Source organism: Salvelinus fontinalis, chromosome 2 (genome assembly GCF_029448725.1).
Source record: "Salvelinus fontinalis isolate EN_2023a chromosome 2, ASM2944872v1, whole genome shotgun sequence".
NCBI lineage: Eukaryota > Metazoa > Chordata > Actinopteri > Salmoniformes > Salmonidae > Salvelinus > Salvelinus fontinalis.
The window spans coordinates 98907501-98933107 of NC_074666.1; the positions used below are offsets into that span (position 1 = coordinate 98907501).

Consider the following 25607-nt stretch of genomic DNA (forward strand, 5'->3'; position numbering starts at 1 on the left):
TCTTTGTGTTTCAGACATTACTGGATGGGTGTGTGTGTGTTAACCCCAGTCTTGTATTGGTTCAGAGGATGTGTGTGTTAACCCCAGTCTTGTATTGGTTCAGAGGATGTGTGTGTGTGTTAACCCCAGTCTTGTATTGGTACAGAGGATGTGTGTGTGTGTGTGTGTGAACCCCAGCCTTGTATTGGTACAGAGGATGTGTGTGTGTGTTAACCCCAGTCTTGTATTGGTACAGAGGATGTGTGTGTGTGTTAACCCCAGTCTTGTATTGGTACAGAGGGTGTGTGTGTGTTAACCCCAGTCTTGTATTGGTACAGAGGATGTGTGTGTGTGTTAACCCCAGTCTTGTATTGGTACAGAGGATGTGTGTGTGTGTGTGTGTTGTATTGGTACAGAGGATGTGTGTGTAAACCCCAGTCTTGTATTGGTACAGAGGATGTGTGTGTGTTAACCCCAGTCTTGTATTGGTACAGAGGATGTGTGTAACAGGAAGAAGAGAAGCTCCACCGTCAGACAAGAAGAAGTGGGAGAAACAACGTTCGTAGCTCAGATGACTGTGTTTGATAAGAACAGGTACACACACACACACACACACACACACACACACACACACACACACACACACACAGGGTTGTGTTCTTTTGTTATTTGTCTTTCATTCTGTCACACACACTCTGTCTCTTTCTCATTCTCCCTCTCATACGCTGCACACGTCTCTGGCGGACTGTGGGGCTCGTTCCGCGTCTCTGGCGGACTGTGGGGCTCGTTCCGCGTCTCTGGCGGACTGTGGGGCTCGTTCCGCGTCTCTGGCGGACTGTGGGGCGTGTTCCGCGTCTCTGGCGGACTGTGGGGCTCGTTCCGCGTCTCTGGCGGACTGTGGGGCTCGTTCCGCGTCTCTGGCGGACTGTGGGGCTCGTTCCGCGTCTCTGGCGGACTGTGGGGCGCGTTCCGCGTCTCTGGAGGACTGTGGGGCTCGTTCCGCGTCTCTGGCGGACTGTGGGGCTCGTTCCGCGTCTCTGGCGGACTGTGGGGCTCGTTCCGCGTCTCTGGCGGACTGTGGGGCTCGTTCCGCGTCTCTGGCGGACTGTGGGGCTCGTTCCGCGTCTCTGGCGGACTGTGGGGCTCGTTCCGCGTCTCTGGCGGACTGTGGGGCTCGTTCCGCGTCTCTGGCGGACTGTGGGGCTCGTTCCGCGTCTCTGGCGGACTGTGGGGCTCGTTCCGCGTCTCTGGCGGACTGTGGGGCTCGTTCCGCGTCTCTGGCGGACTGTGGGGCTCGTTCCGCGTCTCTGGCGGACTGTGGGGCTCGTTCCGCGTCTCTGGCGGACTGTGGGGCTCGTTCCGCGTCTCTGGCGGACTGTGGGGCTCGTTCCGCGTCTCTGGCGGACTGTGGGGCTCGTTCCGCGTCTCTGGCGGACTGTGGGGCGTGTTCCACAACAACTGCGGTGAAGAAATCACCTTCACAAAAACCGACTCACTCTGCATCACCGTTTTGAAGCTCTGGAAGATGGCCAATGTCCCTTCCTCCTTTCAGGCGTCTGCAGTTGTTGGACGGGCTGTATCCGTTGCTGTTAATGTATGTGTGTGTGTGTGTGTGTGTGTGTGTGTGTGTGTGTGTGTGTGTGTAGGCGTCTGCAGTTGTTGGATGGGCTATATCCGTTGCTGTTAATGTATGTGTGTGTGTGTGTGTGTGTGTAGGCGTCTGCAGTTGTTGGATGGGCTGTATCTGTTGCTGTTAATGTGTGTGTGTGTGTGTGTGTGTGTGTATATAGGCGTCTGCAGTTGTTAGATGGAGAGTATGAGGTGTCTATGCAGCAGATGGTGGACTGTCCGGTCAACAAGAAGAGAGCCACCTGGGAAACCAACCTGGATGGAAAGGTGCGTGTGTGTTGTCACCAGACCAGAGTTTGGACTTCGGTACCAGGTTTAGTATCACGTTACTCAATACCAAAACGATACCAGTGTTGTCATGTGTTGCTGCCTTGCTATATTGTTGTCTTTGGTCTCTCTTTATGTAGTGTTGTGTTGTCTCTCTTGTCGTGATGTGTGTTTTGTCCTATATTTTTATTTAATTTATTTTTATTCCCAGCCCCCGTCCCCGCAGGAGGCCTTTTGCCTTTTGGTAGGCCGTCATTGTAAATAAGAATTTATTCTTATTAACTGACTTGCCTAGTTAAAAAATGTAAATAAATAAAAGGTATATTAACCAAAGTCCCAGAATGCCTCTTGATCCAGACAATTAACTCAGCTACTGCTCTGTTCAATAGTGAGGCATCTTAGAAGTTCAATATCATTACATTTTAAAATAGGAATGTGACAAATGTAAATACGTTTAAATAGCCATCTTTTAACAAATATTTTAAATGATGAATCATAAAATGATGTGAATTCACATTTCAAATAGGTCCTGCGTATGACCCACTAGTGGTAGTGGAATGATAGCTTTAGCTGTCAGCTAACATGGAAAGTTAGCCTACAAAGCTGGAAGCTACCGGTATCTTCTGTGCAGGCTAAGTGGAGATCTAACATGATGCAGCCCAGACTCCCAGTACAGGCTAAGTGGGGAGCTAACATGATGCTGCCCAGACTCCCAGTACAGGCTAAGTGGGGAGCTAACATGATGCAGCCCAGACTCCCAGTGCAGGCTAAGTGGAGAGCTAACATGATGCAGCCCAGACTCCCAGTGCAGGCTGAGTGGAGAGCTAACATGATGCAGCCCAGACTCCCAGTGCAGGCTGAGTGGAGAGCTAACATGATGCAGCCCAGACTCCCAGTGCAGGCTGAGTGGAGAGCTAACATGATGCAGCCCAGACTCCCAGTGCAGGCTGAGTGGAGAGCTAACATGATGCAGCCCAGACTCCCAGTGCAGGCTGAGTGGAGAGCTAACATGATGCAGCCCAGACTCCCAGTACAGGCTGAGTGGAGAGCTAACATGATGCTGCCCAGACTCCCAGTACAGGCTGAGTGGAGAGCTAACATGATGCAGCCCAGACTCCCAGTACAGGCTGAGTGGAGAGCTAACATGATGCAGCCTAGACTCCCAGTACAGGCTGAGTGGAGAGCTAACATGATGCAGCCCAGACTCTCAGTACAGGCTGAGTGGAGATCTAACATGATGCAGCCCAGACTCCCTGTACAGGCTAAGTGGAGAGATAACATGATGCAGTCCAGACTCCCAGTACAGGCTACGTGGAGAGCTAACATGATGCAGCCTAGACTCCCAGTACCGGCTACGTGGAGAGCTAACATGATGCAGCCCAGACTCCCAGTACAGGCTGAGTGGAGAGCTAACATGATGCAGCCCAGACTCCCAGTACAGGCTGAGTGGAGAGCTAACATGATGCAGTCCAGACTCTCAGTACAGGCTAAGTGGAGAGATAACATGATGCAGTCCAGACTCCCAGTACCGGCTACGTGGAGAGCTAACATGATGCAGCCCAGACTCCCAGTACAGGCTGAGTGGAGAGCTAACATGATGCAGGCCAGACTCCCAGTACAGGCTAAGTGGAGAGCTAACATGATGCAGCCCAGGCTCCCAGTACAGGCTAAGTGGGGCAGGCACGGTGCACTCCGTGGGGGACATCGACTGCGTTGATAAACAGATTTGATCCGTGAGACCCATTTGGCAGAAGTACCAAAAATAAAAATGATTGTATAAAAAAAGTACAGAAGTTTTGTACACTAGTGTGTAATTCCTCCTCTCTCTGAACAGACAGGAAGAGGTCAGCACTTCCCTTTACTCGTGTCTTTGTCTCTCTCTCCCTCCCCCACTTTCTGTAGCTCCTCCCTCCGTTTGAGACGTTCTCCAAGGGTCCTACTCTCCAGTTCACACTGCGTTGGACAGGCGAGCCCAGTGATAGGTCGACGGCCCCTGTGGCCAAACCCCTTGCCACGCGGAACGCTGACGCTAGCAGCCTGACCTCCGACCCTAGGCCCTGCTCCCTCAGACCCACTCAGACCGTAGGTGAGACACGGCCCGGACGACGCACGCGCACACAGACAGACTGTTGTTTTCTGTAGAAGCTCACTGAATGGTGTCAACTTAAAGGGATACTTTAACATATACCATGTTTAAATGAATATCATTTTTATGTTTTTGCGTCCAGCATAGAGGTAGTTTTGTGAGCCAATGCTAACTAGCGTTAGCACAATGATTGGAAGTCTGTGGTATCTGCTAGCGAACATTAGTTAGCAATTGCGCCAGTGATTGTTAGCAACATCCTTCATACTGGACACCGAGAAATAAAAGTAGTATCCACGAGTTCATCTGATTTCTGGGGAAGTAGACAAAGGGCCTCATTACCAAAATCCTGAAGTATCCCTTTAAACATGGTATACGTTAAAGTATCCCTTTAAACATGGTACACGTTAAAGAATCCCTTTAAACATGGTACACGTTAAAGAATCCCTTTAAACATGGAACACATTAAAGTATCCCTTTAAACATGGTATACGTTAAAGTATCCCTTTAAACATGGTATACGTTAAAGAATCCCTTTAAACATGGTACACGTTAAAGAATCCCTTTAAACATGGTACACGTTAAAGAATCCCTTTAAACATGGTACACGTTAAAGAATCCCTTTAAACATGGTACACGTTAAAGTATCCCTTTAAACATGGTACACGTTAAAGAATCCCTTTAAACATGGTACACATATCCCTTTAAACATGGTACACGTTAAAGAATCCCTTTAAACATGGGACACGTTAAAGTATCCCTTTAAACATGGAACACGTTAAAGTATCCCTTTAAACACGGTACACGTTAAAGAATCGCTTTAAACATGGAACACGTTAAAGAATCCCTTTAAACACGGTGCACGTTAAAGAATCCCTTTAAACATGGTACACGTTAAAGAATCCCTTTAAACATGGTACACGTTAAAGAATCCCTTTAAACATGGTGCACGTTAAAGAATCCCTTTAAACATGGTGCACGTTAAAGAATCCCTTTAAACATGGTACACGTTAAAGCATCCCTTTAAACATGGTACACTTTAGGGCCTCCCGGGTGGCGCAGTGGTCTAGGGCACTGCATCGCAGTGCTAACTGCGCCACCAGAGTCTCTGGGTTCGCGCCCAGGCTCTGTCGCAGACGGCCGCGACCGGGAGGTCCGTGGGGCGACGCACAATTGGCATAGCGTCGTCCGGTGTAGGGAGGGTTTGGCCGGTAGGGATATCCTTGTCTCATCGCGCTCCAGCGACTCCTGTGGCGGGCCGGGCGCAGTGCGCGCCAACCAAGGGGGCCAGGTACACAGTGTTTCCTCCGACACATTGGTGCGGCTGGCTTCCGGGTTGGAGGCGCGCTGTGTTAAGAAGCAGTACGGCTGGTTGGGTTGTGCTTCGGAGGACGCATGGCTTTCGACCTTCGTCTCTCCCGAGCCCGTACGGGAGTTGTAGCGATGAGACAAGGTAGTAATTACTAGCGATTGGATACCACGAAAATTGGGGAGAAAGTGGGATAATTTTATTTTTTTTGAATTAAATTTAAAAAAACATGGAACACGTTAAAGGATCCCTTTAAACATGGTACACGTTAAAGGATCCCTTTAAACATGGTACACGTTAAAGGATCCCTTTAAACATGGTACACGTTAAAGGATCCCTTTAAACATGGTGCACGTTAAAGTATCCCTTTAAACATGGTGCACGTTAAAGTATCCCTTTAAACATGGTGCACGTTAAAGAATCCCTTTAAACATGGTACAAGTTAAAGGATCCCTTTAAACATGGTACACGTTAAAGGATCCCTTTAAACATGGTACACGTTAAAGGATCCCTTTAAACATGGTACACGTTAAAGGATCCCTTTAAACATGGTACACGTTAAAGGATCCCTTTAAACATGGTACACGTTAAAGGATCCCTTTAAACATGGTACACGTTAAAGGATCCCTTTAAACATGGTACACGTTAAAGGATCCCTTTAAACATGGTACACGTTAAAGGATCCCTTTAAACATGGTACACGTTAAAGGATCCCTTTAAACATGGTACACGTTAAAGGATCCCTTTAAACATGGTACACGTTAAAGTATCCCTTTAAACATGGTACACGTTAAAGAATCCCTTTAAACATGGTACACGTTAAAGAATCCCTTTAAACATGGTACACGTTAAAGAATCCCTTTAAACATGGTACACGTTAAAGTATCCCTTTAAACATGGACCACGTTTCCTCCCTCTCTCTGTAGCTGTGAAAGACTCCTTTAGCAGTACAGAATTTCAGATGAGACGAGAACACACACTTGAGGAACCAAGTGACAATCTACGCATTTTCTACCAGGTGAGAGGGAGAAACACACTTGTATTGTTGACTTCAGTGCAGATTGCATTGTGCAATCAATGTCTGAATCACAGTTGTGTTGTGCTTGTCTTTTGTTCTCTTGTTATGTGTCTGACTGGGGGGTGGATGGTATTAGAGACCTGGTCCTTTTATAACAGGTCTAACTGGGGGTTATTAGAGACCTGGCCCTTTATAACAGGTCTGACTGGGGGGTGGATGGTATTAGAGACCTGGTCCTTTATAACAGGTCTGACTGGGGGTTATTAGAGACCTGGCCCTTTATAACAGGTCTAACTGGGGGTTATTAGAGACCTGGCCCTTTATAACAGGTCTGACTGGGGGGTGGATGGTATTAGAGACCTGGTCCTTTATAACAGGTCTGACTGGGGGGGTGGATGGTATTAGAGACCTGGTCCTTTTATAACAGGTCTGACTGGGGGTTATTAGAGACCTGGCCCTTTATAACAGGTCTGACTGGGGGGTGGATGGTATTAGAGACCTGGTCCTTTTATAACAGGTCTGACTGGGGGTTATTAGAGACCTGGCCCTTTATAACAGGTCTGACTGGGGGGGTGGATGGTATTAGAGACCTGGTCCTTTTATAACAGGTCTGACTGGGGGTTATTAGAGACCTGGCCCTTTATAACAGGTCTGACTGGGGGGTGGATGGTATTAGAGACCTGGTCCTTTTATAACAGGTCTGACTGGGGGTTATTAGAGACCTGGCCCTTTATAACAGGTCTGACTGGGGGGGTGGATGGTATTAGAGACCTGGTCCTTTTATAACAGGTCTGACTGGGGGTTATTAGAGACCTGGCCCTTTATAACAGGTCTGACTGGGGGGTGGATGGTATTAGAGACCTGGTCCTTTTATAACAGGTCTGACTGGGGGTTATTAGAGACCTGGCCCTTTATAACAGGTCTGACTGGGGGGTGGATGGTATTAGAGACCTGGTCCTTTTATAACAGGTCTGACTGGGGGTTATTAGAGACCTGGCCCTTTATAACAGGTCTGACTGGGGGGGTGGATGGTATTAGAGACCTGGTCCTTTTATAACAGGTCTGACTGGGGGTTATTAGAGACCTGGCCCTTTATAACAGGTCTGACTGGGGGGTGGATGGTATTAGAGACCTGGTCCTTTTATAACAGGTCTGACTGGGGGTTATTAGAGACCTGGCCCTTTATAACAGGTCTGACTGGGGGGTGGATGGTATTAGAGACCTGGTCCTTTTATAACAGGTCTAACTGGGGGTTATTAGAGACCTGGCCCTTTATAACAGGTCTGACTGGGGAGGTGGGTGGTATTAGAGACCTGGTCCTTTATAACAGGTCTGACTGGGGGGTGGATGGTATTAGAGACCTGGCCCTTTATAACAGGTCTGACTGGGGGTTATTAGAGACCTGGCCCTTTATAACAGGTCTGACTGGGGGTTATTAGAGACCTGGCCCTTTATAACAGGTCTGACTGGGGGGGTGGATGGTATTAGAGACCTGGTCCTTTATAACCGGTCTGACTGGGGGTTATTAGAGACCTGGCCCTTTATAACAGGTCTGACTGGGGGGGTGGATGGTATTAGAGACCTGGCCCTTTATAACAGGTCTGACTGGGGGGTGGATGGTATTAGAGACCTGGCCCTTTATAACAGGTCTGACTGGGGGTTATTAGAGACCTGGTCCTTTACAACAGGTCTGACTGGGGGGGTGGATGGTATTAGAGACCTGGTCCTTTATAACAGGTCTGACTGGGGGGTGGAGGTTATTAGAGACCTGGCCCTTTATAACAGGTCTGACTGGGGGGGTGGATGGTATTAGAGACCTGGCCCTTTATAACAGGTCTGACTGGGGGGGTGGATGGTATTAGAGACCTGGGCCTTTATAACAGGTCTGACTGGGGGGGTGGATGGTATTAGAGACCTGGTCCTTTATAACAGGTCTGACTGGGGGGTGGATGGTATTAGAGACCTGGCCCTTTATAACAGGTCTGACTGGGGGGTGGATGATATTAGAGACATGGTCCTTTATAACAGGTCTGACTGGGGGGTGGATGGTATTAGAGACATGGTCCTTTATAACACGTCTGACTGGGGGGTGGATGGTATTAGAGACCTGGGCCTTTATAACAGGTCTGACTTGGGGTTATTAGAGACTTGGCCCTTTATAACAGGTCCGCATCCTGTTCCCTATATAGTGCCCTTCATTTGACCAGGGCCCATAGCTCACTATATAGACAATAGGGTCCCATTTGGTACAGTGTATTTAAGACTTGTCTGTCTATGATGGGGAGTGTCTTCGTTTCTACTGGCTCCTACTCTATGGTCAGACTGGCTGACCTTTTCTGTGGGATTACATAGTCTATATCCTTCTCTCTCCCTCCTCCTCTCTCTAGTTCCTGTATAACCACAACACACAGCAGCAGACCGAGGCTAGAGATGACCTCCACTGTCCCTGGTGCACTCTGAACTGTAGGAGACTCTACAGTCTCCTCAAACACCTCAAACTGGCCCACAGCAGATTCATCTTCAACTACGTGGTGAGAGCGAGACAGAGCGAGGGGAAGAGAGAGAGAGGGGGGTAATGTCAGGAGCTGTACATATTGTGTGTGTGTGTGTGTGGGGGGGGGGTGTAATGTCAGGAGCTGTACATATTGGGGGCTGAATAAGGGCTAGTTATTAAACAGGTCCGTTGTGATTGACGTGTTCTATGACCTCCTCCCCAGCCCCACCCTAAAGGAGCGAGGATAGACGTGTCTATTAATGAGCGTTACGACGGGGCGTACGCTGGGAATCCTCAGGATGTTCACAGTCAGCCCGGCTTCGCCTTCAGCAGGAACGGACCCGTCAAGAGATCCCCTGTCACACACATCCTCGTCTGCAGGTAACTGGGTACACACGTCTGGGTCTCTCTCACACTCACACTCACACACACACACACACACACACACACACACACACACACACACACACACACACACACACACAGAGGTCTGGGCTCTGTGCAGGCCAGTCAAGTTCTTCCACATCGATCTTGACAAATCATTTCTGTGTGGACCTCGCTTTGTGTACGGGGACATTGTCATGCTGAAACAGGAAAGGGCCTTCCCCAAACTGTTGCCACAAAGTTGGAAGCACAGAATCGTCTAGAATGTCATTGTATCCTGTAGCGTTAAGATTTCCCTTCCCTTGAACTAAGGGGTCTAGTCCGAACCCATTATGAAGCTCCCGACGAGCAGTTCTTGTGCTGACGTTGCTTCCAGAGGCAGTTTGGAACTCGGTAGTGAGTTTTGCAACCGAGGGCAGACGATTTTTACACCCTACACGTTTCAGCCCCCGCCGGTCCCTTTCTGTGAGCTTGTGTGGCCTACCACTTCACAGCTGAGCCATTGTTGCTCCTAGACACTTCCACTTCACAATAACTGTACTTACAGTTGACCAGGGCAAATATTTGATGAACTGACTGACTTGTTGGAAAGGTGGCATCCTATGACGGTGCCACATTGAAAGTCACTGAGCTCTTCAGTAAGGCCATTCTACTGCCAATGTTTGTCTATGGAGATTGCATGGCTGTTTGCTGACAGGTGTATAAAATCAAGCAAAGGGTGTGGCTGAAATAGACCAAGCCACTCATTTGAAGGGGTGTCCACATACTGCTGTGTATATAGTGTACCACAGACACAAAGTGAAAAATTGTCTTTATCCTATACATTCCTGAAATCAAAAATGTGCTTTTTTAAAATTGAAGGTCAATGTTAGGCATAAGGTTAGCAGTGTGGGACCAATTCTTCCACCTCGGTGTCACAACCTTTTTCTTTTTTTTTCTTCACGGTGTGATGCTGACCACGGGCCGCTGTAAGATTTTTTTCCAGAGTTAGAGCTGATTTGGAGAGAATCTCAAACCCAACTTTCAGAACAACATAATATTATAATTGATTTTAGAGTTTGTAATTTGGGAGTGTTTTCTTGGGGTTCTCTAAGTTACTGCTATATGTGTTTCTGGCATTGATAAATAAGTGCTGCTTTGAACATCCATCTTAACTCTCTTTCCCTCTCCTCTGTTCTCCTTCCTGTAGGATCTTTACTTCTCTCTCTTTCCCTCTCCTCTGTTCTCCTTCCTGTAGGATCGCTACCTCTCTCTCTTTCTCTCTAACCCTCTTTTCTGTTCTCCTTCCTGTAGGATCTTTACCTCTCTCTCTTTCTCTCTAACCCTCTTTTCTGTTCTCCTTCCTGTAGGATCTTGCCCTCTCTCTTTCCCTCTCCTCTGTTCTCCTTCCTGTAGAATCTTTCCCTCTCCTCTGTTCTCCTTCCTGTAGGATCTTTCCCTCTCCTCTGTTCTCCTTCCTGTAGGATCTTTCCCTCTCCTCTGTTCTCCTTCCTGTAGGATCTTTACTTCTCTCTCTTTCCCTCTCCTCTGTTCTCCTTCCTGTAGGATCGCTACCTCTCTCTCTTTCTCTCTAACCCTCTTTTCTGTTCTCCTTCCTGTAGGATCTTTACCTCTCTCTCTTTCTCTCTAACCCTCTTTTCTGTTCTCCTTCCTGTAGGATCTTGCCCTCTCTCTTTCCCTCTCCTCTGTTCTCCTTCCTGTAGAATCTTTCCCTCTCCTCTGTTCTCCTTCCTGTAGGATCTTTCCCTCTCCTCTGTTCTCCTTCCTGTAGGATCTTTCCCTCTCCTCTGTTCTCCTTCCTGTAGGATCTTTCCCTCTCCTCTGTTCTCCTTCCTGTAGGATCTTTCCCTCTCCTCTGTTCTCCTTCCTGTAGGATCTTTCCCTCTCCTCTGTTCTCCTTCCTGTAGGATCTTTCCCTCTCCTCTGTTCTCCTTCCTGTAGGATCTTTCCCTCTCCTCTGTTCTCCTTCCTGTAGGATCTTTCCCTCTCCTCTGTTCTCCTTCCTGTAGGATCTTTCCCTCTCCTCTGTTCTCCTTCCTGTAGGATCTTTCCCTCTCCTCTGTTCTCCTTCCTGTAGGATCTTTCCCTCTCCTCTGTTCTCCTTCCTGTAGGATCTTTCCCTCTCCTCTGTTCTCCTTCCTGTAGGATCTTTCCCTCTCTCTCTTTCCCTCTCCTCTGTTCTCCTTCCTGTAGGATCTTTCCCTCTCTCTCTTTCCCTCTCCTCTGTTCTCCTTCCTGTAGGATCTTTACCTCTCTCTCTTTCTCTCTACCCCTCTTTTCTGTTCTCCTTCCTGTTGGATCTTTACCCCTCTCTCTAATTCCCCCTACCCATCTCCTCCTGTAGGCTAAAGCATGTATGTATGCACAACGGTGTATGCAGATACAATTGACAGTCACTTACTAACCCCCCCCCTCTCCTCCCCCAGACCTAAGCGTCTTCTCCCCCCCAGTCTGTGTGAGTTCCTGGAGGCTGATGGAGAAGAGGGAGACCAGCAGAGAATCATCCCTGGTCACAACCGCCTCTACTTCCGCTCAGACAGCTGTACCCCCAAAACTCCCCAGGAGATAGATCACGACAGTGAGGATGAGACGGACCCCTTCTGGCTCCGAGAGAGGACCATCATGGTGAGAGACGCAAACACACACTGGGCAGGTAGATACCACACACGGTGAGATACACTGGGCGGGTAGCTACCGCACACGGTGAGACACACTGGGCGGGTAGCTACCGCACACGGTGAGACACACTGGGCGGGTAGCTACCCGCACACGGTGAGACACACTGGGCGGGTAGCTACCCGCACACGGTGAGACACACTGGGCGGGTAGCTACCCGCACACGGTGAGACACACTGGGCGGGTAGCTACCCGCACACGGTGAGACACACTGGGCGGGTAGCTACCCGCACACGGTGAGACACACTGGGCGGGTAGCTACCCGCACACGGTGAGACACACTGGGCGGGTAGCTACCCGCACACGGTGAGACACACTGGGCGGGTAGCTACCCGCACACGGTGAGACACACTGGGCGGGTAGCTACCCGCACACGGTGAGACCCATACAAACCCAGGTCTACCATTACAGACTGTAGGTTTTACAGAGCCACACTGACATTGGGTTTGGAGTCTCCAACTTCACTCTGGATCCACTCTGACTGTTGTTCTGTCTACAGCAAATCCAGGAGTTTACAGACGTGAACGATGGCGAGAAGGAGGTGATGAAGCTATGGAACCTTCACGTTATGAAGTATGGGTACGTACCCCACATTAAAGGCCTCGTTATACAGCCTTTGTTTAAAGCTTCATAAGACGTTGCTGTGTGTCGTTCTCTGAAGCATCATAAGACGTTGCTGTGTGTCGTTCTCTGAAGCATCATAAGACGTTGCTGTGTGTCGTTCTCTGAAGCATCATAAGACGTTGCTGTGTGTCGTTCTCTGAAGCATCATAAGACGTTGCTGTGTGTCGTTCTCTGAAGCATCATAAGACGTTGCTGTGTGTCGTTCTCTGAAGCATCATAAGACGTTGCTGTGTGTCGTTCTCTGAAGCTTCATAAGACGTTGCTGTGTGTCGTTCTCTGAAGCTTCATAAGACGTTACTGTGTGTCGTTCTCTAAAGCTTCATAAGACGTTGCTGTGTGTCGGTGTCGGTGTCGTTCTCTAAAGCTTCATAAGACGTTGCTGTGTGTCGTTCTCTGAAGCATCATAAGACGTTGCTGTGTGTCGTTCTCTGAAGCATCATAAGACGTTGCCGTGTCTCGTTCTCTGAAGCTTCATAAGACGTTGCCGTGTGTCGTTCTCTAGAGCTTCATAAGACGTTGCCGTGTGTCGTTCTCTGAAGCTTCATAAGACGTTGCTGTGTGTCGTTCTCTAGAGCTTCATAAGACGTTGCTGTGTGTCGTTCTCTAGAGCTTCATAAGACGTTGCCGTGTGTCGTTCTCTAGAGCTTCATAAGACGTTGCTGTGTGTCGTTCTCTAGAGCTTCATAAGACGTTGCTGTGTGTCGTTCTCTAGAGCTTCATAAGACGTTGCCGTGTGTCGTTCTCTAAAGCTTCATAAGACGTTGCCGTGTGTCGTTCTCTGAAGCATCATAAGACGTTGCCGTGTGTCGTTCTCTGAAGCATCATAAGACGTTGCTGTGTGTCGTTCTCTAAAGCTTCATAAGACGTTGCTGTGTGTCGTTCTCTAAAGCTTCATAAGACGTTACTGTGTGTCGTTCTCTAAAGCTTCATAAGACGTTGCTCTGTGTCGTTCTTTGAAGCTTCATAAGACGTTGCTGTGTGTCGTTCTCTGAAGCATCATAAGACGTTGCTGTGTGTCGTTCTCTGAAGCATCATAAGACGTTGCTGTGTGTCGTTCTCTGAAGCATCATAAGACGTTGCTGTGTGTCGTTCTCTGAAGCATCATAAGACGTTGCTGTGTGTCGTTCTCTGAAGCATCATAAGACGTTGCTGTGTGTCGTTCTCTGAAGCTTCATAAGACGTTGCTGTGTGTCGTTCTCTGAAGCTTCATAAGACGTTACTGTGTGTCGTTCTCTAAAGCTTCATAAGACGTTGCTGTGTGTCGGTGTCGGTGTCGTTCTCTAAAGCTTCATAAGACGTTGCTGTGTGTCGTTCTCTGAAGCATCATAAGACGTTGCTGTGTGTCGTTCTCTGAAGCATCATAAGACGTTGCCGTGTCTCGTTCTCTGAAGCTTCATAAGACGTTGCCGTGTGTCGTTCTCTAGAGCTTCATAAGACGTTGCCGTGTGTCGTTCTCTGAAGCTTCATAAGACGTTGCTGTGTGTCGTTCTCTAGAGCTTCATAAGACGTTGCTGTGTGTCGTTCTCTAGAGCTTCATAAGACGTTGCCGTGTGTCGTTCTCTAGAGCTTCATAAGACGTTGCTGTGTGTCGTTCTCTAGAGCTTCATAAGACGTTGCTGTGTGTCGTTCTCTAGAGCTTCATAAGACGTTGCCGTGTGTCGTTCTCTAAAGCTTCATAAGACGTTGCCGTGTGTCGTTCTCTGAAGCATCATAAGACGTTGCCGTGTGTCGTTCTCTGAAGCATCATAAGACGTTGCTGTGTGTCGTTCTCTAAAGCTTCATAAGACGTTGCTGTGTGTCGTTCTCTAAAGCTTCATAAGACGTTACTGTGTGTCGTTCTCTAAAGCTTCATAAGACGTTGCTCTGTGTCGTTCTTTGAAGCTTCATAAGACGTTGCTGTGTGTCGTTCTCTAAAGCTTCATAAGACGTTGCTGTGTGTCGTTCTCTAAAGCTTCATATGACGTTGCTGTGTGTCATTCTCTAAAGCTTCATAAGACGTTGCTGTGTGTCGTTCTCTAGAGCTTCATAAGACGTTGCTGTGTGTCGTTCTCTAAAGCTTCATAAGACGTTGGTGTGTGTCGTTCTCTAGAGCTTCATAAGACGTTGCTGTGTGTCGTTCTCTAAAGCTTCATAAGACGTTGCTGTGTGTCGTTCTCTAGAGCTTCATAAGACGTTGCTGTGTGTCGTTCTCTAAAGCTTCATAAGACGTTGCTGTGTGTCGTTCTCTAAAGCTTCATTAGACGTTGCTGTGTGTCGTTCTCTGAAGCTTCATAAGACGTTGCCGTGTGTCGTTCACTGAAGCTTCATAAGACGTTGCCGTGTGTCGTTCACTGAAGCTTCATAAGACGTTGCTGTGTGTCGTTCTCTGAAGCTTCATAAGACGTTGCCGTGTGTCGTTCTCTAGAGCTTCATAAGACGTTGCCGTGTGTCGTTCTCTAGAGCTTCATAAGACGTTGCTGTGTGTCAGTGGAAAACACATTTTCCCACCAGAGATGTTTCCATCATATTGACTTGTTGGGGGATAAAAGGCTGTGTGTAATGATGTAGTGAACATAAAAATAACTTGCGGTTAAATTCCCATGTAGCGAATAAAAAAAATTCTAATGCATTTTCAGCTGATGGTTTTGTCAGTAACATGTTGCCTTATATAGTGAATGTGCCCTCTGGTCTTGGCCCGTGCCCTCAAGCCAACAGCTGGCAGATACGGTGTGGGCTAAGCCTACATGATGAGATTATTATGGATAAGAGAGAGATTTCTTTTTGGGGGGGTCAAATGACAGCTAAGCATCGATCATCATGTCACCAGAATAAGACCCTCGATATTTATTGCAAAGGAGCATCAAGTTCATCCCTGTGAAGTTCAGGCCCAACGCTCTAACCACTAGGCTACCTGCCGCCCCAAATTAATTAGTATTAACTAGGCGGTCTAGACTAGAGGCTCCATAGTGTGTGTGGCGCAGGCTGACAGTTTGATGTCCCTACTCTAATCCCCCCCCCCTCTCTGCCCCCCCATCTCTCTCTCTCCCCTCCTCTCTCTCTCTCCCCCCACTCTCTCTCCCCCCTCAGCTACATAGCAGATAACCAGATGAACGGAGCCTGTCTGGCGTTTGTGGAAGGTTGCGGTGTGTACATTGCCAGGAAGAACCTCTGTAGGAACTTCCTGTTACACCTGGTCAGCATGCATGACTTTAAACTGGTTACCACGACAACCATCAACCAGGCCATGACACGCCTCCGACACATCCAGCAGACCCAGCGGCAGGAAGGAGGAGAGGGGGATGGAGGAGAGGAGTGGGTGACAGCGCTGGAGTCTCCGTCTGAGCTGCAACCCGACTATGCCACATGTAATGATGACCACACGGATGGTAAGAGTAACCATGGTAATGGCCGCACGAATGGAAACGGCGATGGTGATGAAACTGGTAGTTCTGTTGCTGTGGAAACATCCAGGCCGAGCAAGAGGCATAAGTTCTGAAGTACCCTCCTCCGGCCCTCTCCTGGAGGAGGGATAAGTATCTAAAATGATGCCCGGTGATTGGCTGTGGAAGAGGGTGTTGGTGGTGATTGGAGGGAATAAGAGAGACTCATGATGACATCATTCCAAACAAGCACTGGGGTGTTGGGTTTACTGTATAGAGGTGGTGGGCCAGAATCATTCAGTCAATTTGGACACACACAAATACACACACACACACACATTGTCCCACTGGTTATAGCAGGGAAACCTTCATCTAGTGTTTTCCTATGTCTGGTTATTCAGTCTAGCTTGTTGTCATTAGACTAATGTTACAGTGACCATGAGTTGTGTAAACACATCACTTCAGCAATAACTTAGTCTGAGTCCCAACTGGCACCATATTCCGTTATACTAGTGTGCACTACTTTTCATCAGGCCCTGCTGTAGGCTAGCATTCTGTCCAGGGGGTGTTTATCAAGCTGTCTGCTGTAGACTAGCATTCTGTCCAGGAGGTGTACTTGTACATCAAGCTGTCTGCTGTAGACTAGCATTCTGTCCAGGGGGTGTACATCAAGCTGTCTGCTGTAGACTAGCATTCTGTCCAGGAGGTGTACTTGTACATCAAGCTGTCTGCTATAGACTAGCATTCTGTCCAGGGGGTGTACTTGTACATCAAGCTGTCTGCTATAGACTAGCATTCTGTCCAGGGGGTGTACTTGTACATCAAGCTGTCTGCTATAGACTAGCATTCTGTCCAGGGGGTGTACTTGTACATCAAGCTGTCTGCTATAGACTAGCATTCTGTCCAGGAGGTGTACTTGTACATCAAGCTGTCTGCTATAGACTAGCATTCTGTCCAGGGGGTGTACTTGTACATCAAGCTGTCTGCTATAGACTAGCATTCTGTCCAGGGGGTGTACTTGTACATCAAGCTGTCTGCTATAGACTAGCATTCTGTCCAGGGGGTGTACTTGTACATCAAGCTGTCTGCTATAGACTAGCATTCTGTCCAGGGGGTGTACTTGTACATCAAGCTGTCTGCTATAGACTAGCATTCTGTCCAGGAGGTGTACTTGTACATCAAGCTGTCTGCTATAGACTAGCATTCTGTCCAGGGGGTGTACTTGTACATCAAGCTGTCTGCTATAGACTAGCATTCTGTCCAGGGGGTGTACTTGTACATCAAGCTGTCTGCTGTAGACTAGCATTCTGTCCAGGAGGTGTACTTGTACATCAAGCTGTCTGCTATAGACTAGCATTCTGTCCAGGAGGTGTACGTGTACATCAAGCTGTCTGCTGTAGACTAGCATTCTGTCCAGGAGGTGTACTTGTACATCAAGCTGTCTGCTATAGACTAGCATTCTGTCCAGGAGGTGTACTTGTACATCAAGCTGTCTGCTATAGACTAGCATTCTGTCCAGGGGGTGTACATCAAGCTGTCTGCTGTAGACTAGCATTCTGTCCAGGAGGTGTACTTGTACATCAAGCTGTCTGCTATAGACTAGCATTCTGTCCAGGGCGTGTACTTGTACATCAAGCTGTCTGCTGTAGACTAGCATTCTGTCCAAGAGGTGTACTTGTACATCAAGCTGTCTGCTGTAGACTAGCATTATGTCCAGGAGGTGTACTTGTACATCAAGCTGTCTGCTGTAGACTAGCATTCTGTCCAGGAGGTGTACTTGTACACCAAGCTGTCTGCTGTAGACTAGCATTCTGTCCAGGAGGTGTACTTGTACATCAAGCTGTCTGCCATAGACTAGCATTCTGTCCAGGAGGTTTACTATGTACATCAAGCTGTCTGCTATAGACTAGCATTCTGTCCAGGAGGTGTACTTGTACATCAAGCTGTCTGCTGTAGACTAGCATTCTGTCCAGGGGGTGTACTTGTACATCAAGCTGTCTGCTGTAGACAAGCGTTCTGTCCAGGAGGTGTACTTGTACATCAAGCTGTCTGCTGTAGACTAGCATTCTGTCCAGGGGGTGTACTTGTACATCAAGCTGTCTGCTGTAGACTAGCATTCTGTCCAGGGGGTGTACTTGTACATCAAGCTGTCTGCTATAGACTAGCGTTCTGTCCAGGAGGTGTACTTGTACATCAAGCTGTCTGCTGTAGACTAGCATTCTGTCCAGGGGGTGTACTTGTACATCAAGCTGTCTGCTATAGACTAGCATTCTGTCCAGGGGGTGTACTTGTACATCAAGCTGTCTGCTATAGACTAGCATTCTGTCCAGGAGGTGTACTTGTACATCAAGCTGTCTGCTGTAGACTAGCGTTCTGTCCAGGAGGTGTACTTGTACATCAAGCTGTCTGCTGTAGACTAGCATTCTGTCCAGGGGGTGTACTTGTACATCAAGCTGTCTGCTGTAGACTAGCATTCTGTCCAGGAGGTGTACTTGTACATCAAGCTGCCTCACTACAGAAGCAGGAGGTGGGCTCCTGCCCTCTGGGCCGTTCTGGCTGTTACAAGGCTTACTTAGTACTTTCGTCCGAGGCCCATAGGGCTCTATATAGATCAGTGGTTCCCAAACTGTTTCACTCAGGCCCCTCTTCCAGCATTGGGGAACATCCATTTCTATGGGCACAAGCACTGTTAATGACACAAACTGTTCACACCCCTAAAATGTTGCAGATTTAAAGCTTATTTCCTTGCAATTCTATACATTGACACGTCTAATGTGTATTCATGTGACAAAAAAATGAATATCTACGGGCTAAAAAAGCATTAAAAAAAGCATTCGCTGACATGGGCTAGTTGATCTGGACATTTCTGACAAGTTCTAAATATCTCTAAGAAATGCAATGGCTGACATGACAAAGAGGAAGTGATGATGCAACAACCAGTTTCTACACGTCACCTTGTTCATTCTATTACAACTTTCAAGAGCAAGTTGAAAGCTGGACTGAGGTCCCGCTAGGGGGGTGCGCCCCACAGTTTGAGAACCACTGATGTATGGAATAGGATACCATCAGTAGTGTGTCCATCCTCACTGGTTCATCAGTAGTGTGTCCATCCTACTTTAGCAACCGTCTTGTCTCAGGTGCCTGTTTGAGACAGACGTGGGTGTCTGTGCACTAGATAGGGAATAGGGTGCCATTTGGGATATTTGCTTTGGGACAAACTCGTTAAAAAATATATATAGTTCAGTATAGAGACGAACCGAAAAGACTTGGGATGGACTACCTGAACAATATAAACGCTTGTTTTTGTTTTCTTTTGCTAAACGTTTTGCTACAGTGTGCACTAATGAATACAACCCTGATGACGGACAGACTCTGCTGAAATGTATTGTTGTTGTTTTTTTTACAAGGGGAATGGTTGGTTGTATGATGATGCATTCTGAATTTGAACATTTGATTGTTATATGTTTATTACTATGGTGGCCATTTTGAGGCTAAACTTGAGGACGGTACGCTGGTCTGAAGTCCAGCTCTTGGAAACAGGGTTGTTGGATTAGAAGGTGTCTGGCTCAGGGTAGAAAGATCACTTTACCCACAATCCTAAACTAAATGTGTATTGCTATCAGACCTCTGTTTAAATACTATTTGGAGTCTTTAACGTTTGCTCTAGCCTGCCTGGAGTGCTAGATGGGAGGGGAGTTGCAGTTTTGGGACAATTCTTTTGGTCCATTTTAAGCCAGGCAAGCTCAATCAAGCACAGATAAAGTATTTGAACCCAGGTCTGGTTACCAGTCAGTCAGGATCCACTGGTGCTACTAGACAGATGATTCAGGCCCTCAGCGAGCGCTGATCACAGTCATCTGTAACCTTTTTGAGGTTGTCAGGTCATTAGGTCACGGTTCAGTTACACTGTATGAGCACATTCATCATCAAGCTGAAACCTTGCAGCACCCCGAATGGCTCCCTATATAGTACACTACTTTTGACCAGGGTCCATAGGGTAGTGCACTACTTAGGGAATAGGGTGCCATTTGGGACGTACTCTTACTATGTTGGACTAATTTGGCAAGGTCAGTGTTGACGTCTTCAGAAAGGTGACGTGTTGACTTGCGAGACATAAACTATAGTAAGTATTACAGTGGGGGAGTAAAATGTTGAGTTTCCTGACCAAAGGGAGTTTGGATCTGCTGCAGATTTTCTATTTTCCTCACCTGTGAAACTGTCCTAAATATCATATTATTTCCTATATATAGTGTACCATAGGGCCCTGGTCAAAAGTAGTATGGACCACAGGAGGTTGGTGGCACCTTTAATTGGGGAGGACGGGCTCGTGGTAATGGCTGGAGCGGAATGGTATCAAACACGGGATTTCCATGTGTTTGATACCATTCTATTGGCTCCGTTCCAGCCATTATGAGCCGTCCTCCCCTCCGCAGCCTCCACTGGTATGGGCCCTGGTCAACAGGAGTGTGGTCCCTGGTCAACAGGAGTGTGGTCCCTGGTCAACAGGAGTGTGGTCCCTGGTCAACAGGAGTGTGGTCCCTGGTCAACAGGAGTGTGGTCCCTGGTCAACAGGAGTGTGGTCCCTGGTCAACAGGAGTGTGGTCCCTGGTCAACAGGAGTGTGGTCCCTGGTCAACAGGAGTGTGGTCCCTGGTCAACAGGAGTGTGGTCCCTGGTCAACAGGAGTGTGGGCCCTGGTCAACAGGAGTGTGGGCCCTGGTCAACAGGAGTGTGGGCCCTGGTCAACAGGAGTGTGGGCCCTGGTCAACAGGAGTGTGGGCCCTGGTCAACAGGAGTGTGGGCCCTGGTCAACAGGAGTGCACTATATCGGAAATAGGGTGTCATTTCAGATGGATCCTTTGCTTCTCCAGTGATAGGGTGGATCTTTGCAGGTGTCAACGTGAATTGCAATCAATCAGGACCCAAACAAAGGAAGCTGTTCCTACGTTCTGTACCTGTGTGCAGTATGTTGACTAGGGTCATGTTCATTTGGCACAAAACGTTAGAAAGCACTCAAACGAGGAAGTTGGAGGTACTATCTGTACTAATACAATAAAACTTGTCTTCTGTTGCAAAATGTTTTGCTACAGTGCGCCTCAATGAACATGACCCAGGTTTGTGTATACGTCACTTCAGGGGAAAAAGAGCAACATTTTGCTCTGGCGAACCCAGATAAGAAAAACAGGACTGTGCACCAACATCCTAAAACCAGCTGGACGTTGGGAATTTAGTAATAAAGGAGTCATAGAAAATGTTTTCTATTTAAAAGAATAAAGATGTTTTGTACTATTACCATTAACGTCTCATATGGTTTTAATTGAATGGATACGGTTCTAACACTGCTGGTCACGTTACGGTTCTAACACTACTGGTCACGTTACTGTAACTATCTCATGGATACGGTTCTAACACTACTGGTCACGTTACTGTAACTATCTCATGGATACGGTTCTAACACTACTGGTTACTGTAACTATCTCATGGATACGGTTCTAACACTACTGGTTACTGTAACTATCTCATGGATACGGTTCTAACACTGCTGATCACGTTACTGTAACTATCTCATGGATACGGTTCTAACACTACTGGTTACTGTAACTATCTCATGGATACGGTTCTAACACTACTGGTTACTGTAACTATCTCATGGATACGGTTCTAACACTGCTGATCACGTTACTGTAACTATGTCATGGATACGGTTCTAACACTACTGGTTACTGTAACTATCTCATGGATACGGTTCTAACACTACTGGTTACTGTAACTATCTCATGGATACGGTTCTAACACTACTGGTTACTGTAACTATCTCATGGATACGGTTCTAACACTGCTGATCACGTTACTGTAACTATCTCATGGATACGGTTCTAACACTGCTGGTTACTGTAACTATGTCATGGATACGGTTCTAACACTGCTGATCACGTTACTGTAACTATGTCATGGATACGGTTCTAACACTTGGTTACTGTAACTATCTCATGGATACGGTTCTAACACTTGGTTACTGTAACTATGTTATGGATACGGTTCTAACACTACTGGTTACTGTAACTATCTCATGGATACGGTTCTAACACTACTGGTTACTGTAACTATCTCATGGATACGGTTCTAACACTACTGGTTACTGTAACTATCTCATGGATACGGTTCTAACACTACTGGTTACTGTAACTATCTCATGGATACGGTTCTAACACTACTGGTTACTGTAACTATCTCATGGATACGGTTCTAACACTACTGGTTACTGTAACTATCTCATGGATACGGTTCTAACACTACTGGTTACTGTAACTATCTCATGGATACGGTTCTAACACTACTGGTTACTGTAACTATCTCATGGATACGGTTCTAACGCTACTGGTTACTGTAACTATCTCATGGATACGGTTCTAACGCTACTGGTTACTGTAACTATCTCATGGATACGGTTCTAACGCTACTGGTTACTGTAACTATCTCATGGATACGGTTCTAACGCTACTGGTTACTGTAACTATCTCATGGATACGGTTCTAACGCTACTGGTTACTGTAACTATCTCATGGATACGGTTCTAACGCTACTGGTTACTGTAACTATCTCATGGATACGGTTCTAACGCTACTGGTTACTGTAACTATCTCATGGATACGGTTCTAACGCTACTGGTTACTGTAACTATCTCATGGATACGGTTCTAACGCTACCGGTTACTGTAACTATCTCATGGATACGGTTCTAACGCTACCGGTTACTGTAACTATCTCATGGATACGGTTCTAACGCTACCGGTTACTGTAACTATCTCATGGATACGGTTCTAACGCTACCGGTTACTGTAACTATCTCATGGATACGGTTCTAACGCTACCGGTTACTGTAACTATCTCATGGATACGGTTCTGACGCTACCGGTTACTGTAACTATCTCATGGATACGGTTCTGACGCTACCGGTTACTGTAACTATCTCATGGATACGGTTCTGACGCTACCGGTTACTGTAACTATCTCATGGATACGGTTCTGACGCTACCGGTTACTGTAACTATCTCATGGATACGGTTCTGACGCTACCGGTTACTGTAACTATCTCATGGATACGGTTCTGACGCTACCGGTTACTGTAACTATCTCATGGATACGGTTCTGACGCTACCGGTTACTGTAACTATCTCATGGATACGGTTCTGACGCTACCGGTTACTGTAACTATCTCATGGATACGGTTCTGACGCTACCGGTTACTGTAACTATCTCATGGATACGGTTCTGACGCTACCGGTTACTGTAACTATCTCATGGATACGGTTCTGACGCTACCGGTTACTGTAACTATCTCATGGATACGGTTCTGACGCTACCGGTTACTGTAACTATCTCATGGATACGGTTCTGACGCTACCGGTTACTGTAACTATCTCATGGATACGGTTCTGACGCTACCGGTTACTGTAACTATCTCATGGATACGGTTCTGACGCTACCGGTTACTGTAACTATCTCATGGATACGGTTCTGACGCTACCGGTTACTGTAACTATCTCATGGATACGGTTCTGACGCTACCGGTTACTGTAACTATCTCATGGATACGGTTCTGACGCTACCGGTTACTGTAACTATCTCATGGATACGGTTCTGACGCTACCGGTTACTGTAACTATCTCATGGATACGGTTCTGACGCTACCGGTTACTGTAACTATCTCATGGATACGGTTCTGACGCTACCGGTTACTGTAACTATCTCATGGATACGGTTCTGACGCTACCGGTTACTGTAACTATCTCATGGATACGGTTCTGACGCTACCGGTTACTGTAACTATCTCATGGATACGGTTCTGACGCTACCGGTTACTGTAACTATCTCATGGATACGGTTCTGACGCTACCGGTTACTGTAACTATCTCATGGATACGGTTCTGACGCTACCGGTTACTGTAACTATCTCATGGATACGGTTCTGACGCTACCGGTTACTGTAACTATCTCATGGATACGGTTCTGACGCTACCGGTTACTGTAACTATCTCATGGATACGGTTCTGACGCTACCGGTTACTGTAACTATCTCATGGATACGGTTCTGACGCTACCGGTTACTGTAACTATCTCATGGATACGGTTCTGACGCTACCGGTTACTGTAACTATCTCATGGATACGGTTCTGACGCTACCGGTTACTGTAACTATCTCATGGATACGGTTCTGACGCTACCGGTTACTGTAACTATCTCATGGATACGGTTCTGACGCTACCGGTTACTGTAACTATCTCATGGATACGGTTCTGACGCTACCGGTTACTGTAACTATCTCATGGATACGGTTCTGACGCTACCGGTTACTGTAACTATCTCATGGATACGGTTCTGACGCTACCGGTTACTGTAACTATCTCATGGATACGGTTCTGACGCTACCGGTTACTGTAACTATCTCATGGATACGGTTCTGACGCTACTGGTTACTGTAACTATCTCATGGATACGGTTCTGACGCTACTGGTTACTGTAACTATCTCATGGATACGGTTCTGACGCTACCGGTTACTGTAACTATCTCATGGATACGGTTCTGACGCTACCGGTTACTGTAACTATCTCATGGATACGGTTCTAACGCTACCGGTTACTGTAACTATCTCATGGATACGGTTCTAACGCTACCGGTTACTGTAACTATCTCATGGATACGGTTCTAACGCTACCGGTTACTGTAACTATCTCATGGATACGGTTCTAACGCTACCGGTTACTGTAACTATCTCATGGATACGGTTCTAACGCTACCGGTTACTGTAACTATCTCATGGATACGGTTCTAACGCTACCGGTTACTGTAACTATCTCATGGATACGGTTCTAACGCTACCGGTTACTGTAACTATCTCATGGATACGGTTCTAACGCTACCGGTTACTGTAACTATCTCATGGATACGGTTCTGACGCTACCGGTTACTGTAACTATCTCATGGATACGGTTCTGACGCTACAGGTTACTGTAACTATCTCATGGATACGGTTCTGACGCTACCGGTTACTGTAACTATCTCATGGATACGGTTCTGACGCTACCGGTTACTGTAACTATCTCATGGATACGGTTCTGACGCTACCGGTTACTGTAACTATCTCATGGATACGGTTCTGACGCTACCGGTTACTGTAACTATCTCATGGATACGGTTCTGACGCTACCGGTTACTGTAACTATCTCATGGATACGGTTCTGACGCTACCGGTTACTGTAACTATCTCATGGATACGGTTCTGACGCTACCGGTTACTGTAACTATCTCATGGATACGGTTCTGACGCTACCGGTTACTGTAACTATCTCATGGATACGGTTCTGACGCTACCGGTTACTGTAACTATCTCATGGATACGGTTCTGACGCTACTGGTCACGTTACTGTAACTATCTCATGGATACGGTTCTGACGCTACTGGTCACGTTACTGTAACTATCTCATGGATACGGTTCTGACGCTACTGGTTACTGTAACTATCTCATGGATACGGTTCTAACGCTACTGGTCACGTTACTGTAACTATCTCATGGATACGGTTCTAACGCTACTGGTCACGTTACTGTAACTATCTCATGGATACGGTTCTAACGCTACTGGTCACGTTACTGTAACTATCTCATGGATACGGTTCTGACGCTACCGGTTACTGTAACTATCTCATGGATACGGTTCTGACGCTACCGGTTACTGTAACTATCTCATGGATACGGTTCTGACGCTACTGGTCACGTTACTGTAACTA

General features: G+C 47.2%; 1 protein-coding gene across 4 annotated transcripts in view; it reads left to right on the forward strand.

The window, feature by feature from the left end:
• LOC129832700 (polycomb protein suz12-A-like) overlaps positions 1-21116 on the forward strand; it is a 32049-nt gene extending 10933 nt beyond the window's left edge. The window contains exons 8-17 of one of the 4 annotated variants that reach the window (XR_008755998.1): positions 474-573; positions 1770-1875; positions 3778-3961; positions 6194-6285; positions 8673-8816; positions 9003-9160; positions 11590-11788; positions 12339-12418; positions 15530-17695; positions 17748-21116. Coding sequence is in view for 1 of the 4 variants with exons in the window: in XM_055896716.1 (XP_055752691.1) it covers positions 474-573; positions 1770-1875; positions 3778-3961; positions 6194-6285; positions 8673-8816; positions 9003-9160; positions 11590-11788; positions 12339-12418; positions 15530-15938 (1472 nt within the window). In the remaining 3 variants the exon portion in view is untranslated. Of the gene's footprint in view, positions 1-473; positions 574-1769; positions 1876-3777; positions 3962-6193; positions 6286-8672; positions 8817-9002; positions 9161-11589; positions 11789-12338; positions 12419-15529 lie in introns of all 4 variants that reach the window. The other 3 variants (XR_008756001.1, XR_008756000.1, XM_055896716.1) reach the window with 3 other exon arrangements.
• Positions 21117-25607: the final 4491 nt, after the last annotated feature.